Source organism: Capra hircus, chromosome 2 (genome assembly GCF_001704415.2).
Source record: "Capra hircus breed San Clemente chromosome 2, ASM170441v1, whole genome shotgun sequence".
Classification (NCBI taxonomy): domain Eukaryota; kingdom Metazoa; phylum Chordata; class Mammalia; order Artiodactyla; family Bovidae; genus Capra; species Capra hircus.
Genome location: NC_030809.1, coordinates 13,523,852 through 13,541,073, shown reverse-complemented (window position 1 = coordinate 13,541,073; position 17,222 = coordinate 13,523,852). Strand labels below are relative to the sequence as shown.

General features: G+C 52.8%; 1 protein-coding gene across 3 annotated transcripts in view; it reads left to right on the top strand.

The window, feature by feature from the left end:
* NKAIN1 (Na+/K+ transporting ATPase interacting 1) overlaps nt 1-17,021 on the top strand; it is a 46,006-nt gene extending 28,985 nt beyond the window's left edge. For 2 of the 3 annotated variants that reach the window (XM_018057348.1, XM_018057341.1), the window contains 6 exons: nt 10,327-10,464; nt 12,311-12,391; nt 13,621-13,818; nt 14,174-14,234; nt 14,814-14,895; nt 15,045-17,021. In XM_018057348.1, coding sequence (XP_017912837.1) covers nt 10,327-10,464; nt 12,311-12,391; nt 13,621-13,818; nt 14,174-14,234; nt 14,814-14,895; nt 15,045-15,054 — 570 coding nt within the window. In that variant the 3' untranslated portion in view covers nt 15,055-17,021. Of the gene's footprint in view, nt 1-10,326; nt 10,465-12,310; nt 12,392-13,604; nt 13,819-14,173; nt 14,235-14,813; nt 14,896-15,044 lie in introns of those variants that run through there. The other variant, XM_018057357.1, reaches the window with a different exon arrangement.

Sequence of the window (17,222 nt, the reverse complement as noted above, 5' to 3'; positions counted from 1 at the left end):
TTGTTGCTGAAAGGCCAAATCTGGTAGCCTACAGTGTCTAATTCGCTCTTGCCAAGACCCAGAAATTAGGGGTGGAGAGGGCAGGCTCTTGGGCTTTTCTGGGCCTGAAAGAAGGGTATGCCCACAAGCAGAAAGCAGAGTGTCAGGATTGGAGATTGGAAGTTGGAGGTGTGGGGCAAGACTTGGACTTGGGAATGAATTTACAAATGTGTGTGCAGTTGTGTCCGACTCTTTTCGACCCTTTGGACTGCAGTCTACCAGTCTCTTCTGTCCTGGGATTCTGCAGGCAAGAATACTGGGGTTGGTTGCCATGCTCTCCTCCAGGGGATCTTCCCCATCCAGGGGTTGAACCCACATCTCTTACATCTTTTGCATTGGCAGGTGGGTTCTTTACCACTGGGAATCTAGAATACCCCTTGATTTTCTCTACACTGCGGTCAAGTTGGCACCTTGTGCCCATTCTACAGAGGAGAAGACTGAGTCACTGGTCTGAAGGTCCTTCTCTGTGCTGTCCACACCACCTCCCACTGTGGTGCCTGCGAGTTTGGACCAGATGGTCAATGAGGAGTTAGGCGTCCCATGAGATAGAAGGACCCTTTGATTTTAGACTGACCTTGGTATCACCCTGGGCTGCTAGGCCCAAGTGTTATGCAAATTAATGTAGATGTATGCTAATTAGGCCTCTTCAAGGCCTGTTGTTCTTATGGAGCTGCCGGCTCAGAGGTATAGGGGGATAGATCTGCCCAGAAAGGGCCTGAGGAGCCCCCCAACTGGGGACAGGTCAGCAGTCACTGGGATGAAGGGATGGGGTTGCCATGGAGACAGAGGCCAAGCCCCAGCCACTGCCTCAGGATAGACCAGGACTGGCCAGATCAGCCCACTGAGATAGTCCAGGGCCTCTCTAACAGCTCTAAGTGTGGTCTCCGAGGGCTAATTATGTGGAAGGTAGTGACCAGCTGCTCCCTGGCTCCTCCAGGCCCGGATGAGGTAGGGGGCTGGGCCACAGCGGGTGGGTATGAAGACAGACAGATGGCAGTCTGGGGGCTTGGAGGCTGGGGAGCTGTCCTGAGGAAGAGGGCGCAGCACGGGGGTGGGGGGAGGAAGGAGGTTACCCCTAGAGAGCAGAAGGCGCAGGGTTGTAGGGGTGAGTCTCCCAGTTTCCAAGAACCACGTGGTAGGGTTCTGTAAGGGCTCTGCCCCAGCAGACATTTGTAGAATCAGCTCTTCTGTGTGACCCTGGGTAAGCCCCTTGGCTTCCCTGAGCCTCAGTTTCCTCATCTATCAGTAGAGGTCAGATTAAGAGATGTGACCTGGGACTTCCCAGTTGGTCAGGGGTTAGGACTCTGCACTGGCCTGCAAGCCATTTGGCACACCCCAAAAAAGTATAGAGAGCAATGTGACTCGAGTATGAGGGGCGGTATACAGTAGGTACTCAGTAAGTGGCTGTACAATTCCAAGGCCCACTGGGAGAGGTTAGCTTAGTCTTGGTGGGGCTTTCTTTGTATTTTGTTTTGTTTTTCCATCCTCACTGCACAGCTCCTGGGCTCTTAGTTCCCCAGTCAGGGACTGAACCTGGGCCCTTGGCTGTGAAAGTGCAGAGTCCTAACCCCTGGACCACCAGCGAAGTCCCTGGTTTTCTTGTGGGAAAGAGCTTCTTCTCTTCTTGCCCCCTCCGGCTTCCCTTGCTCCCTGGCCTGGGCCAGGTGTTCTGGTATCTGTCCTGAGGAAGGGAAGGTTTCTCATCCAGTGAGGAAAGGAACTGGGCCCTGTGGACTCAACCACTGAGCTGTCAGCACTAAGCCCACAAAAGACACTCAGGAACTGTTGGCAGAATGAATGAATGAGCAGATTTGAAGTGCTCAGAACAGTGCCTGGTGCTGGTTGGAGGTTAATAAACATCAGCTGTTACTTCTCTGCCCATGGGAGGCTGGGCTGGGTGGCTCATCAGAGCAGAGCAGATTCTGTCCCCACCTCTGCTCTGTCCCTTCATATCACCTTGGCTGTCTGGAGAGATGTCTGGCAGGTAGGAAGAGCAGTGGAGATAAGAACTCAGATCTTAGCTCTGCCACATCCTGTCTGAGACACTTGGGGAGACTCAAGAAGACTGCTCTGAGCCTGCCGTGTAGGAGGGGAACCTTCATATCAAGGTGGCCACACTAGGGCTCTGGGGAGAGGGCTGCTGGCACCTGGAGAAGGGGTGGTGATGGGTCTGAATATGGTCAGGCAACGGGAGGCAGGGCTGTGATGACCCAGGCAGAACCTAGAGAGACAGGTTGTACCAGGGACTGGCGGAACCAGAAGTCCCAGGATCCCAAGGCCAGTCGCCCTGCAGGCAGGTAGGCTGCAGCAACAGCAGGCCTAGATAGTAACCTGGAGCTGGAGTGGCCCCCATAGTGCAGATGAGAACACTGAGGCCCAGAGGAGTTTTGCCCTTGGTCCCAAAGCACGTTCCCGTCACAGGAGATCTCAGATCCTGAGCCACCCAGGTGCTCTTCCACATAGTCTTGCGATGAATCAACAACATCTTACAACATTTTCTCTTAACTTTTAAAAAAAAGTGTAGCTTTGTTGTAAAACATCTCAGAAATCCGAAAGTGTTGTGTATTTAAAAGTAGAAGTCTCCCGTTTCCCGCTCCCTAGGGAGAACTTCTCATAACCATTTGTTGTATGTTTCCCTGGCCCTCCGTTCGGCATTTACAGTCACACACATCTTGTATCTGTCTTCTTTTTTTTTTTTTTCTTTTAAACATAAATGGAATCATGTTGTTCTGCAGCTTTTTTTTTCTTTTTTTTCTTTTCACTTAACAGTGATAGCCTTGGACATTTTCCAGGAGGATCCAGGCTGGGCCAGAGAGAAGCAGAAGGGCTGCGAGAGCCCTTGCAAAGAAAGGGAGAGAGAGTGTGTGTGTTGCAGTAGGAGGAATTCCCCACAAGTCACTACACACAGTGAGTGGGAAACCAGGCAGAGAAGCCTCCATCCTCGGCTCCCAGAGGACTGTGGCATCTGGTCTCTAGGCTTGAATTCTCTGCGGCCAAAGCCACGCTAGCTTGCTTATCACCATATACCCCGCATTGTGCCTGGCACATAGTAGGTGCTCAAGAAATGCTTGTCGGATGAATTGAGTCCCTTTTAGGCCCATCTTCCCTGACCCTGCCAGAGGCTACCTAGTCTCCGTTGACTGTACTCTTTAGTCTCTTGCTGGGTGTTTATTTTGACTCATGCTCAAATGGCTATGGACGCCAGATGGACCCTAGAGAGGGGGTCCATCCCTGAGCTCTGAGCTCAGAGAAAGAGAGAAGACCCTCCCCTTAGACAAGTCACTGCCCTTCTCTGCTGTCAGTTTGCTCCCCTCTCTAATGAGGGCTTGGACCAGCGGGTCTCCAGGGGTCCTTCCAGCTCTGCCGTCTGTGGCTTCAGCCCCACTACCTCATTTCACGGATGAGGAGCTGAGTCGACTTTAATTTTGTCAGCTGCCTCAGAAATCCATTGGGAAAGCGGGGGGCTTCAGTTTGGGGATGCATCTGAGGCTGCTGCCGTGTCCTAAGCACCAACTGTGTGCCAGGCACCCGCTTGGAGCTTCAAATGCACTGTCCGGAATCCTCAGGGCATTTTCCCTCTGAGCAAACAGGCTGGCTCAGAAAGGGGGAGTAACTTGCCCAAGGCCACACAGTGAGTCGGGCTGATCTGGGAGTGGAGCTCTGGTCTACCTAGAGCCCCCAGTGGCGAGCTTTTCTCGCCTTAGGATCTCTGTGAACTAAAGCCAATAAAGGAAAAAAATTAATAATGTGATGTCAGTAAAGGAGACCAGGTTGGACCAAACTATTCTCCAGAAACTTCAGGGTCCCCTTCCTCATTGTTTTCCTAGACAACCTGACTTCTGTATCTAAGTCCCCTGGCGACATGGCTAGAATTTGGGGCAAAAAGTGGTTGACTTGCAGAACTGGCTGGCAAGGGCTTGGGCACAAGAGGCTTCTGATGGGGTTCTGAGGCCCCAGGCTTAGCCCTCTCCCCCAGCTAGTTTCCTGGGGCTGGGGTGGGCCCATCTGCATTATTCATTCTTCACCCCTCAACCCCCAGTCCCCCACCTGGTGCTGGGCTCCTGGGGTTGGCGTCTAGACAGACAAGAGCATCCTACTGAGAACAGAGGCAGCCCTGACTCGGGGCTGAAGGTTACCATGGCAACTGCATCCCCTCAGCTGGCAGCTACCTGATAAATAAATAATCAGGGATGGGGGTGGGGAGCTCAAGGCTGGGGGAGGGGCAGCAGGGGAGCCTGGTGGAGACTTCACTCTGGAAAGAGGGGCGGGTTAGGCTTGAAGTGGCCTGGGGGCTGGTATTGCAATCGGCCAGGTGAGAGAGGGTAGAGGGAGGAAAATGGCCAAAAGTGAGAGATTCAGAAGATCAAAGTACCGGGACTTGATGACTGGGCATCAAGTGAGCAAGAGTCTAGGACCTAAAGCTTAACTTTCTAGCTCATGTAGCTGGACACCTCATATTAAGTTCATGATGAACCATCCAATGGGTGCTTGGTTATAAAGGGGCTGGAGGCTTAAAGGACTGAAGTTGGTGGGAGGTCGGGGCATGCATTTGCTGGGACACATGGGTATGAAGAGAGGCTGGGCTGCACCACAGTCAGGCCTGAGAAGTGGAGGATGTGTATGCCAGGCATGGCTCTCACTGCTGGAAATGCAGCAGTGAACATCCCCACTCTTGTGGAATTTGCTGTCTAATGCAGGAGATGGTAAATAAGAAGTAAGTAGCATGTTAGTCAGTGAAAAGTGCCATGGAAAAAAAATTAAGTGGTGGAGGGGGCGAGGAGCGGGGAGTTCTGCAAAGGAATATAATTTTACATGGTGCTGACTCTCCTCAAGATCAGATGAGGCAGGTACTGTGAAACATACCCATTTTGTTGCTGAGGAAACTGAGGTACAGAGAGGTTCAATGACTTGCCCAGAGTTGTAGAAAAACCAGTGGCACCAGGGTTCTAACCCAGCTCTGCTCCTAATTTCCCAGACCAAATTGTTATAGCAGGTGGGTGGGGGAGTGAGTGGCAGGAAGGATGTGAAGAACTTTAATCAACTTTGGATGTGAGAACATTGGGATAGATAAGGCATTAGCTGGAGGGGAAAAGGGGTTATTGTTTTTTTTAATAGAAGAGGCTTGAGCATGTTTAGGAGCCAGGGGGAAGGATTACGGGCAGGGGAAGAAGTTGAGTTTACAAGAGAAGAGATTGCGGATGATGTGAGCTCCTGAGAAGGTAGAGGACACAGTTCGGAGTGCAGGAGGAGGCACTGGCCTTGGGTGGGAGGAGGAGTGGAGCCTCAAGTGTAGGAGATGGGGGTGAAGGAGACCAGGCCTTCACCCAGAGCAGGGGTGAAGGACCCCCAGGAGGTGGAGGACAGCGAGAAGACCTGAATATCATCAGGGAGAGTGATTCCCCAGGGAGCTTCTTGGAGTTGATGATTCCAGATCTCCAGGGGCCCCAGTCTGCCCTGGGGAGTGACTCTGCAGCAATGCTTGGCTGCTTTTCAAGAACTAAGAAAACTATTAATTGGGTTTATCCAGAAGTGGGCTTTCCTGACATTCGTGATGAAAAGGCAGAGGAGTATGAGAGTCTGGGTTGCAGGCGAAGCTGATGGTGAAGTGAGGGGTCCCGTGATCCCAGCAGGATGACTTGGGATGTGAAGTGGGGAATGGAAGCGAGGAGAGGGCTGGGCTCGTCATCATGAAGGCTGCTGGAAAGAAGCCGAGGCGGTCCGAGAGCGGCTCAGGAATCAGTGACTAGAAAGCATAGCAGTTACAGGTGATGACCCAGCCCAAGAGGTGGCCGTGGACAAGGAAGAATGGAAGCCTGGGGCATGGGAGAGGACCCGAGAGGCTGAGACGTTGGGGTACTGGAGGGGGTGCCCCCACCTGATGTTAGAGTCAACTAGGGTGATGCAGGGATCGAGGAATCATCTTCAAGGAACGGACCTGACCTGGAGTGGATGATGAAGCCAGCCGTGGATGAGGGTGGGACAGCCACAGGGCTGGACAGTTCTGCCAGGCAGTGTGGGGACCCCAGGATCCCACCTTTGGGCCCGAGGAACAGGAGATGAGAGAAGAGAAACAGTCACTGGGAAGACTCCAGAGAAGCAGGGTCCTTGGGTGCAAGGTGTAGCAGGTGGGGGAACCCTTAGAAAAGGCACCGAGGCCAGAGAGACACTCACTGGTGTGGAAGGGCTCATGAAAGGGGGCCAGGGGAGGTCTGGGTCAGGAAGCGGCACAGAGGGGCATTCAGATCAAGGGCAGAGAGGACTGACCGACGGGCAGGAAAGTGAGACTTACTCTGTGGGCGATGACAGATCCAGCCAGGGCTGTGGGGTCTGGATTTCTTCTGTCCTTCTGGGACTAGTTACCACTCATCCTGCTTGTCTGGGGTCCCGGGTGACCCGTGAGTTGCCTGGCCCAGAGGCCGGAGAGAGTACTCCAGGCTCTCTGGGCTGCATGGGCGACAGAGTGACTCAAGCAGATTTTGTGCTTTAGAAAAAGCACTCCACAGAGGTGGTCGGCAGCCTCCCTCTGCCAGGAAATCTGGTAGGAGGCTGCAGCACTTGCCCACAGAAGCCTCATGCCAGCTCACGGAGGAGAGAGACCCAGGGAGCCAGCTTGCTCTGGCCTGTAGGCTGACCAGGTCAAAATTTCCCCAAAGTCATTTTTTCCCTCTCATTGCCTGTGCACTTGAACTTTTTGCAAAGGGATAGGTTGCTGTTGTCTCCACACAACTCCTCTCATCAAAGGAAAAAGGACACTCCAAGGCCAGTTACGATTTACACCCACTGCAGTCCTCAGACTAGTGTTTCTAAGCTGGTGGAACCAGGCTGGGGAGGTACGCCTCCTGTTTTTTGTTCTTATCTTTACTTGTTAATCAGCCACATATCAGTGCTGGGGAAGCAGGAGTTCTGGAGTAACAACAGCTTTAGAATTGGGATTATATATAAGATATGGAATGTCAATTAAAATGTTTATTTATTTAAGTTGATCTCTGCACTCACCTTTGGCAGAAGAGGCAGCATCGTTTAGGCCTGGGTTATCACGCTGATCACAATGGTTCGTAACTGTCCGGTTTTCCATCCATCTCCCCACCTAGGCTCTGAGTTCCCAAAGGGCAGGGACTGCAACATATTCACTTCAGCATCCCAGCGTCAGCACAGGACCTGACACAGACTAAACGTTCTGTGAATAAATAAATGATGGACCCTGGATGCATGAGGGCATGTCAGATGTCGGAGGGATGAATAAAAGGATGTGGATGGGGTTTTGATGAATGAGTGGGTGAGTGTTGGATGGGAGGCTGCAAGGATGGCTCAGAGTGTCACGAACAGCTAGTGTTCCATATTCAGTGGAAAGAGAGGTCCCTCTGGGCCAAGCAGGAAGTCTTGCTAGGGAAGGAGAAAATTGTGCTATATTTTGAAAAATGAGGAGGACTTGGGTATAGGAAGAGGGAAATGATAGTGGAACCTCAACTGTTATTTCAGCTGCCTGGGGGCAGAAACTGACCCGGAATAAAGAATTGAGCCAAATCCTAGCAGCCTTCAAAGCCCAACTAAGAAGCTTTGACTCTTAGGTCTTCTATTAATTAACTACCTTATACTAAGTCCAATAGTTTATGTGCTGTCTCCATATCCTCACAACTTCCTAGGGGAATTCCTGTCTTCCCCATTTATAATTAAAGAAATAGTTTCAGAGAGGGGAATTAATTTGTCCTGAGTCACACAGCAAACTGCATTTTGAGCCTGAGTTGACTGCCTCTCACTCCATCAGTGAGGTCCCTGAGAACACAAGGGTTTTGAGCAAGGGCCAGGGTAGGGGTGGGGGTGATGTCAGGTTTAGGCAGTTGTGTCCAGTCAGGGTGTCTCCCCAGCTACACTAGGAGCCTGGGCAACTCTCTCACAACCTCATTTCTAGGATCCCATGCCAGCTGAGTCTAGAGCACCCATCTGGACCTCAAACCACCAGGGCTCCCCAGGGCCTCACAGAGTCAGGGTAGAAAGGAGAACAGAATTGGAGCAGGAGCTTTGGGTGCAGGCTATTGGATTCAAGACCAGAAGGGCCCTTAGATTATTTAGTCTGGCAGCTTCTGTGTATGAAAGAGGAGCCCAAGACCCACAGAGAAGGTAGCCTGCCCAAGTAAACCAGGAGTCAGTGTTAGAACCTCAACCAGAAACCACATGTCTAAACTCCTGAGCCAGTGCCAACCGGGAAAGGTGGCATGTTGGTGCTAAAAGGGACAGAAGGCAGAGAAAGGCAGAATGTCTGCCTGGCTCTGCCACCAACCTGCTGTGTGACCTTGGGCAAGTCACTTCCCCTCTCTGAGCCTCATTGCTGCTTTCCTCTGAGCTAATGATCTCAGCGGTGCCTTTCTGCTAAGAAGTATCCAATGAGAGATGAACTTGGAAAGCTCTTTGCAGCCTGCAGAGCCCTGGGAGGGGAGTCACCAGCAAGAGGCAGGCCGGTGCCAGGTCTGTGGATGCCAGGGTTGGGCCTCTGCCCAAGCTTTACCATCTGTGTGGTACCATCACCTCCACCTCCTCCTGCCTCCTGGCCAGGAAAAAGCCTTCTGGGATGTTATTTTATTAGGATCATCTCTCCCTACCTAGACAGACTCTCTTCTCTCTCCTTCTATGTAGTCAGGACTCTTGGGTACAAGTGACAGAAATCAGTACAAGAAGGGAGAATTCGTTTAGTTGTGGCTAGATCCTCAGACCTAGAACAAGGTCTCCCAGACCCTCCCCTTGCGTGTTCACTCTTCTTTCCTCACTCTCTGTCCCTTAGCTCTGGCTTCCTCCTCAAGCAGGCTGTCCCCTGCGTGGTGGCAAAGACAGTCCCCAGGAGCTCTCAGCTGACACCACACCCAGCCAGGTATCTTGGCGGACAGGCAGCATCTCTGTCCCGATGCCCCAGCAAATATCCAGGCAACTCTCAGGGGCAGAGCGCAGAGTGAGTGCCCAGCCCTGAGCAGATCGCTGCGTGCTGCTTCTTTAGTTAGACTTGGGTCCTGAGCCCACTGCAGAAGTTAGTACCCATGGACTGAGGGTCTGGGAGGCAGTTTCCAAAACAAAGAGATAGGTTCTGTCCACAGAAGAAGGCATATGGGACGGTCAGTAACCATTGGTATCCTTGGTACCTTTGTTCCTAAGTGTATCAGCTGAAAGGTTGAATCAGGGGCTACTGGAAAGGGACTGTTGATCGAGTCCTATATCAGTTACCTCCTGCAGCATAATAAATCCCTCTAAAATGTAGAGGTGCAAAAACAACCATTTTAGGGAGCTCCCTGGCAGTCCAGTGGTTAGGACTCAGGGCTTTGACTGCCATGGGCCCAGGTCCAACCCCTGATTTGGGGAACTAAGATCACACAAGCTGCACAACATGGCTGATAATTTAAAAACAGTAATAAAAAACCAAAAATAAAACAGCTGCTTGATTTAGCTCACGATTCTGTGGGTCAGCTGGCGGTCCTTTGGTCTGGTGACACGTCCTTGGTCGGCTGGTGGGCTGGCTAGCATCTGAGTGGTCTAAGGTGGTCTCACTCACGTGCTGTCGGCTGGGCTGCCTTGGTTCTTTTCCCCGTGCCCACTTGTCCTCCTGAAAGTGAGCTTGAGCGCTTTCAAAAGTTGTTTTCTGTGTTATCAGTGTAAAAAGTGGGCAAGCTCCAATGCACCAGCGTTTTTCAAGCTTTTTCACCGTCTTCCTCTTTGCTCAGATCTCACTGAATGAAGCAAGTCGTGTCACCAAACACAAGCATTAGTATGGGAAGGCACTGCCAAGGAGCACAAGTTAGTGTGGAAGCAGGAGAAAAAGGAAAACAAATCCCTTTCTCTGCAGCCCATGGATCCCCTGGGCCAGGACAACCTCCAGAGAGGGGTCCTTCAAAGAGGAGACTCAGTCCTGCAGGCTTCCCTGGGTCCGCCAGGGCCATGGCTCATCCCCAAACCAGTGCTGGGGGAGCCAGTCTGAATCCTGACTCCACTGAGACCCACCCCCCAGGGAAGATGCAGGTGCCAGGCAGGGAGGCTTCTTGGCAGGGAGGAAGGTGTTCTGAACCCTGGCTCCCGTCTCCCATTAGCCCACCCCAAAGTAATTGCCAGGGCTCCATCCCTCTCTCATCCTCACCAATTTGTCCTCACCTCCCAGAATCCCCTTGGGTACTACAGGGCTGGGGTGACTTTGAGACGTGTGTACAGTCAGGTCATGGTGCCTCATCACCCTGGTAACCGGTGTCCCCTGCTCCACAAGGTCTTCCTCCTTTAGGGGGTGATGTGGCCTCAGCCTGCTCTTTCCCACAGGTGGCTGCGCTGGAGCGGCAGATCTTTGACTTCCTGGGCTACCAGTGGGCTCCGATCCTAGCCAACTTCCTGCACATCATGGCAGTTATCCTGGGCATCTTTGGCACCGTGCAGTACCGCTCCCGGTACCTCATTCTGGTATGGCTCACTCGGCCCCTCCCCAAACCAACCCCCTCTTTCTCATCCCCATCCATTCCCGCCTCGTTCTCCAGCCAGAGCTGCCACCCAACCCCGGGCACCTAGACCCCTGCCTCAGTCTTGGCTCCAGCCTGGCTGGTGATATCCAAATCCCAATGCTTCTTTGCTCAGTGGAGACAAGGTTAGTACTTTCCTAAAGAATTTTCTACAGAAAAGTCCAGCTATTAACCAGATGCCTCACTGAGTGAGTGCTTCCCACGTGCCAGAGCTTCCCTGGTGGCTCAGTTGGTAAAGAATCCACCTGCAAGGCAGGAGATCCCGGTTTGATTTCTGGGTTGGGAAGATCCCCTGGAGAAGGGACAGGCTACCCACTCCAGTATTCTGTCCTAGAGAATTCCATGGACAGTCCACGGGGTCGCAAAGAGTCGGCCACGACTGAGTGACTTCCACTTTCATACTTCCCCTTCCCATGTGCCAGGCACATCCCAAGAGTTTCACTAGCTTTACTTACCTTTACGACAGCTCTGCGAGGTGTATCTTACTGTCTCCATTTTCCAGATGAGGAAACGAGGCTCAGAAAGGTGATGAGGACTCCTTGAGTCACACAGCTAGTAAGTGGCAGGGTTAGAGCATCGCTGCCAGAGCGAAGGCTCCTGCCGCATCCTCATGCTGCTGCAGGAGGTCCGGGTGAGGGAGGCGCTTGGTCTCGTCTGGTTTCTCAAGCTGCTTCAGGAAGGCGTGGCTCTTGTCCCTTGATATTCATCAAGCATGTGGTCCAGAGAGGTTCGTGTGATTCTGAGGCCAGCGCCTCCTGTGCCCAATCCCAGGAGTACATGGCGTCCCCGGCTCCCTCCACCTACTTCCTCTTTCTAAGCCCTGGTCCTTGAAGATCAGACTCCTGTTTTCAGCTGTTCTCATCCTCGTCTGCTGCTCTTCCTCAGTGACCCATTCACACACCTCTCTTGAGGAAAAAGGCTCTTTGGTAGGTTTGCTTCATAAATGCCTAGCACCTCAGATACTGATGACGTGTAATCTCATGCCCCTCCCACCCCCAAGCCCACTCACCCTCATTCTAGGGTGAGTTTCCCCACCTCCAGCTGGCTCAGTTTCAGAAGCCAGGTGAACAGGGCCCTTCCAAATCTCTCCCTCATCTGAGAGGACTCTTTTTCTCCAGTCCTCAGGAATGCCCCAGGCACCTCGGTAAACAGCACTGCCTGCCAGGAGGCTGCCACCAGAATCACAGGCGTAGGATTTGGATGGAAATCATCCAGCTCCTTGGGCTTCCCAGGTGGCTCAGTGGTCAAAGAACCCACCTGCTAATGCAGAATATGTAAGAGATATGGGTTTGATCCCTGGGTTGGGAAAATCCCCTGGAGGAGGAAATGGCAACCCACTCCAGTTCTCTTGAAAAATCCCATGGAGAGAGTCCATGGGGTCACAAAAGGACACGACTTAGGAACTAAACAACAGCAACCTTGAGCTCCTCTCTAGTTCTTGGCCATGCGTAGGATGCCATCCAGTGTCTGCTGTTCTCTACAGAGTGGATAGGATTAGCTACCAGAGGACTTGGGTTTGCATGCCAGCCTTACCTCTTCCTAGCTGTGTGATCTTGGAAAACGTAAACCTCTTCTCTGAGCCTTAGCTTAGCTTTAAAGAGAAAGACGGTGCTTTCCCTGCAGGGCTCTTGTAAGGGAGCCGGGTTGTAAGATGATTTATAAACTGAGAAGTGCTCTCTGAGTATGGCATTGTCATAGTTTCCCCTGAAGAGGTCTCTTTAGTCCATTGACCCGCCCCCTTCCCACTCCCTCAGGCCCCACCCTGACCCCTCCCCCTTTTCTTTCCCCAGTATGCAGCCTGGCTGGTGCTCTGGGTTGGCTGGAATGCATTTATCATCTGCTTCTACTTGGAGGTTGGACAGCTGTCCCAGGTAAGCCTTGGGCCTGGCGTTGTCAGAGGACAAAGCCTGGCATCCCCTGCCCCGAGGGCTCCTGTGGTGGGTCTGGGGTGTCATCCCCTAAAGAGAACACTCTCTACACATTGGGGTAATCTGTGTTCCCCCTCCACCCCTACATTTTCATTTCTGGCCTCCTCTGTACTTCTCGAAAACAAATGATGAAACTGAAGGGCAGTCTGAGTGAAGACGGGTTGGGGCTCCAGTTGATCACAGTCTCAGAAGAACCATCAATATGTCATGACCCAGAAAACTTCTCTTAGGCTTCACACATGCTCAGTGCAAAAGAAGTGAAAATGCAACATGCTTTGTATGGCTTAGACCGTGAAGATTTGAGTCCAGTTCTGATTGATATTTTTCAGATGAGAAAGAAACTAGGTAGTAGAGTCTGTTCTGGGAAAAGTGAACAGACCATGTCACATGGAGAACTGTTGAAGGAAGTGGGAGTATTTAACTTGGGGAAGAACAAATCCAGAGGGCACAACTCCTAGTTTTAGATAGAAAGGAGGCAAAATACACGAATGAGAGCACTTGGCTTCGTACTGTTGCTAGATTCAAATCCCAGCTCAAACATTTCCTGGCTGTGTGACCCTGGGCAGGTGGCTCACCCTCTCTGAGCATCAGTTTCTTCATCTAGTAAGTGCAGTTAATAGAAACTCCAGTTTCATGTGGTTGTGGAGGGAGATCGCACATCTCACTGCTTGGCACCTAGTCGGTATGCAGTGAATATTTGTTAATGAACCATATGAGTGAATGGATTGAGAAACACAGATGCACACGTGGGTAAGAACTGATCTAGGTCAGCCCCTTCTCTATTTCAAGAGGAAACCAAGGGCTAAGAAGAGGAGAGGTTTGCCCAGGGTCACACACAGGGAGCAATGTGAAGAGGTTGAATGAGCTGTGAAGGTCTGTATTGGGGATTTCACTAATAGCTGGAAAGGGGGAACCGGTCACCATTAATATCTTTTCCAGCCCTGAAATTCTGAGGCTCCTGTGAGGCTGTAGCAGCCCGGCACGATCATCTAGCGCCATCTACTGGCCAAATTTAGACTTGCCTATACAGACCATACCTCTCACAAAACAAGCCAAGAAGGGAAGCTGTTATAACCCAGGTGTGAAGCAGACATTTATATAAGGTCCCCTGGAACCTGGGAAAGATCTTCACCCTCCCCCCAGCTCAGTATCCTAGGCCCCTCTGCCCCTAGGACCGGGACTTCATCATGACCTTCAACACATCCCTGCATCGCTCCTGGTGGATGGAGAACGGGCCAGGCTGCCTCGTGACACCTGTCCTGAACTCCCGCCTGGCCCTGGAGGACCACCATGTTATCTCTGTCACCGGCTGCCTGCTCGACTACCCCTACATTGAAGCTCTTAGCAGTGCCCTGCAGATCTTCTTGGCTGTGAGTTTCTGTCCCCCTACCCATCCCAGCCCTGCCCATCCCAGCCCTGCCCTTGGCACTAACACATACAAAGTTACATAACCCTCTTTCCTCTTAACAAGCCAGTAAGATATCGCCCAGGTCCAGCTGGGGAAACAAAGAGGTAAAATAATCACTTGTTCAAAGTCACACCCAGAACGGAGAACAGAACCAAGTGTATTAAGTTTAAGGCACAGTCATTAAACTTGGGAAGTTGTTATGGGTTTGCCTTCCTCTCAGCACATTTGGCCCCTCCAGCCAGGTGGGCAGGGCCAGGCAGGGGGTGAAGAAAGAGCTTCCCACTCCTCCCTCTCTGATGCACTGTGTCCTCCCCCAGCTGTTCGGCTTCGTGTTCGCCTGCTACGTGAGCAAAGTATTCCTGGAAGAGGAGGACAGCTGTGAGTGCGCAGCCCCTAGGGAAGTGGGGAGCCCACGCCGTCAGCACCCTGTACAGGGGCCCGAGTGGGAGGGAGCCCTTGGTCAGTTAAGGGGTCCCTCTTGCGGCTGGGGAAGAAGAGACTGGGCTGGGTGGGGATCTGCATAGCCGGCCCATTATGGATGAGGACCAGACGTCCAGGTGCCCAAGCCAAGGCACTGGCCCACTACCCGCCCCTTAGGCCCCGTCCTGTCCCCTCGGAGGGGTCCACAGCCTCACTCCAGTCAAGCACCACCCATTCCCAGTTCGTCCCACTCCAACTCCTTGGAAGGTCTCGCCTCTCTGCTCGAGTTCCCCTACTCCCACCCCCCAGCCTTCTCCCTTAAACGACAGCCCTCCGCATCGACAGGCCTCCGCATCTACGCTCCAGCTCTCCATCTCAGGCCTTGGCCCATCCCTCGGGATGTTACAGCAAAGCTCAACCCCTCAGGCCCTGTACCGGATCTGGTCTCAGATTCCTCCCTTTCAAGACCCAGCCTCCCATCACCTCGCCTATCCACAGGACCATCTCTCTAACCACGTCCCATCTCCCCTTCCGCAGTCGACTTCATCGGCGGTTTTGACTCCTACGGATACCAGGCGCCCCAGAAGACGTCGCATTTACAACTGCAGCCTCTGTACACGTGGGTCATGGCGCGGAGCCGTGTCGGGTAGAGGGACCCCGGCATTAGTGTAGGAGGAAGAAGGGGAGGGGGGAGCGGAGAGGGCAGGCGGATCTCTTCGCCTCCCTATTCAGTGGTCCGCTTCCCTAATTGGTTTTTGTTTCTTGCAGGTCTGGGTAGCGTTTGCCCCACGCCCACCCCGGCGGCTAGACTGACCGCCGCTGCCGCGAGCTCTGGCCAAAATGGCAGGCGCGCCCCCTGGCGGCTCCCTGACTGACTGCAGCCTGAGCCGGCTGGATCTGGGTCAGAAGCTGACTTGGACTTGGCCCTTAGCAGCCTGGACTTGAGGGGTGGGGCGGGGAGACGGGTGGGACGGGGAGAATTGCGGGGTTTGTATTTTTTTTTTAATCTCAGCCTTGACGTGTGCGGGAGACCCCCCCCCCCGCCCTTCTCCAGCCTCCCCTTTCTCCCTTCTTCCCCCAGCATCCTGTCCCCTGTCCAGAGGGAAAGGGCAGGAGAGACACACACACCCCATCTCGCCACATTTATTCACCAGCCCTGGGGAAAGTTCCCCCGAACAATGAAGAAGAGGAGTCCTGGGTTCTAATCTCAGCTCCATCACTAACTCTGTGTGACATCTGGCAAAGCCCTTGTCTTCTCTGGGCCTTAGCTTCTCACCTCAAATAATTAAAATAATCCCTTAGTAAATGGAGTTCTTTCTAGCCTTTTCATTTGACTCTCAATTCTCTGGACTATACTGGGATTTTGCTATAATCCCCATTTTGCAGATATGGAAACTGAGTCCCAGAGATGTAAAGCGATTTGCTTGAGGTCACACAGCTGGGCTTTTGGTGGAGGCAGGTTTGAACACAGTATATCATCTATAGTTTCGGACTCCAAAACCCAGTGTCCAGTTTCTGAATTCCATTTCCAAGCGCCCTTCCAACCTGGACACTCTAGAACCCATATGGCATTCACCACTCTCACATACCACCGCCACCACTCGCCAATGCCTCTCTTAAAGCAATATACCCGTTCTCTTGTTGGAAATGGGATGGACAGATCCCAGAGCCCTGCATTCAGCCTGACCTACACGGAAGCCTTCTTAGACTTGGCCTCTGCCCACCCTTGGCAAAGCTTTCGAGCGTTCTCTAGCAAAGGGAGGACGCAACCCCATCCCCCCACTCCCTCCCAGGTCCCTGAGGCTGCTGCACCCATGACCCCTCACGCCCTCAGCAACTTTGCCAGCCTCTAAGGACACCATCCACTTCATCTGATGAAAGACCAGTGGCTCCAGCATGGAAAAGGGCTCACCCGTGCTGCCCCGTCACTAGTGCTGCAAGATCACCAGCGTTCACGATCGCGTCGGTGTCCAGAAGCAACTTCTAACAACCCCAGAAGTTGTTCCGGAGGGGCAGAATGGGGGCGGGGTGCCCCTGGGGAGAGGGGTCTGGAGGCCAGCACTCTTCCTTAAGAGCAAGTCGACGTAAGGGCTCAGTCTCCTCACCTCCCTCCTCAGACACCTCTGACGACCCTGCATCCCTGGCTGGTGAATCTGAGGCAGGAGGATCGGGCCTCAGCTTCCAGTTTGTGAAACAGGAGTGGCCCTGGCTTAGGAAGGAGGGTGGGAGGCCCGGGGGAGCCAGGTGGAAGTACAGACGGTCGTACACCTGAGCCCCTCCATGGTGACCGTTCCTCACTCTCCATGCTATGATCTGCCATCCCCTTCTGTCTAAGGCCAAAATGTCCTGAACTCAGACCCCACCCCAACATCTCATGTGCAGGTCTGTGCTGAAGAGCCTACCCTGGGCATTTCTCTGGTCACTACAGGACCTGAGATCAGCCCTGGTCAGCTACAGGTGCAGCTCCAGTGGGTGACGGTTCCTTCCGGCCTGGCTGCTGCTCTGCCCCTGGGCCAACTCCTGCCTCCAGCCCTCTCTTCTCCCACCCCCAGCTGTCATCTCACCCTGAACCCCTTTTCTACTCAGCAGGTTTAGCCACTGGTGCTTTGAAGCCTTTTGTTTTTATAAGATGGTTTCTTTTTTTCAAGGAGACCAGGTTTTCGTCTCACTGGGACCTTGCAAGGCAGGGAGTGTTGCCCTGGTTTTTGTGCAGGTGGGTTGATTAAAGACGGTGTTTTCTTCTCTCTTCCTGTCCTCCTGCCCATGAGTTAGCAGGGTCTTCTAAGGGAAAAGTCTTTGTATGAAGGGTGCGCAGAGGTTGGGAACCTACGTCATTGTCATGATCAAACATTCCTGGGACACTGGCCTGTGCCTCTGGCTGGTTGTATGGCTTTGGGCAAATGATCCTCCCTGTCTTTCCTGATTCATAAAATGCACAGAGGGGAT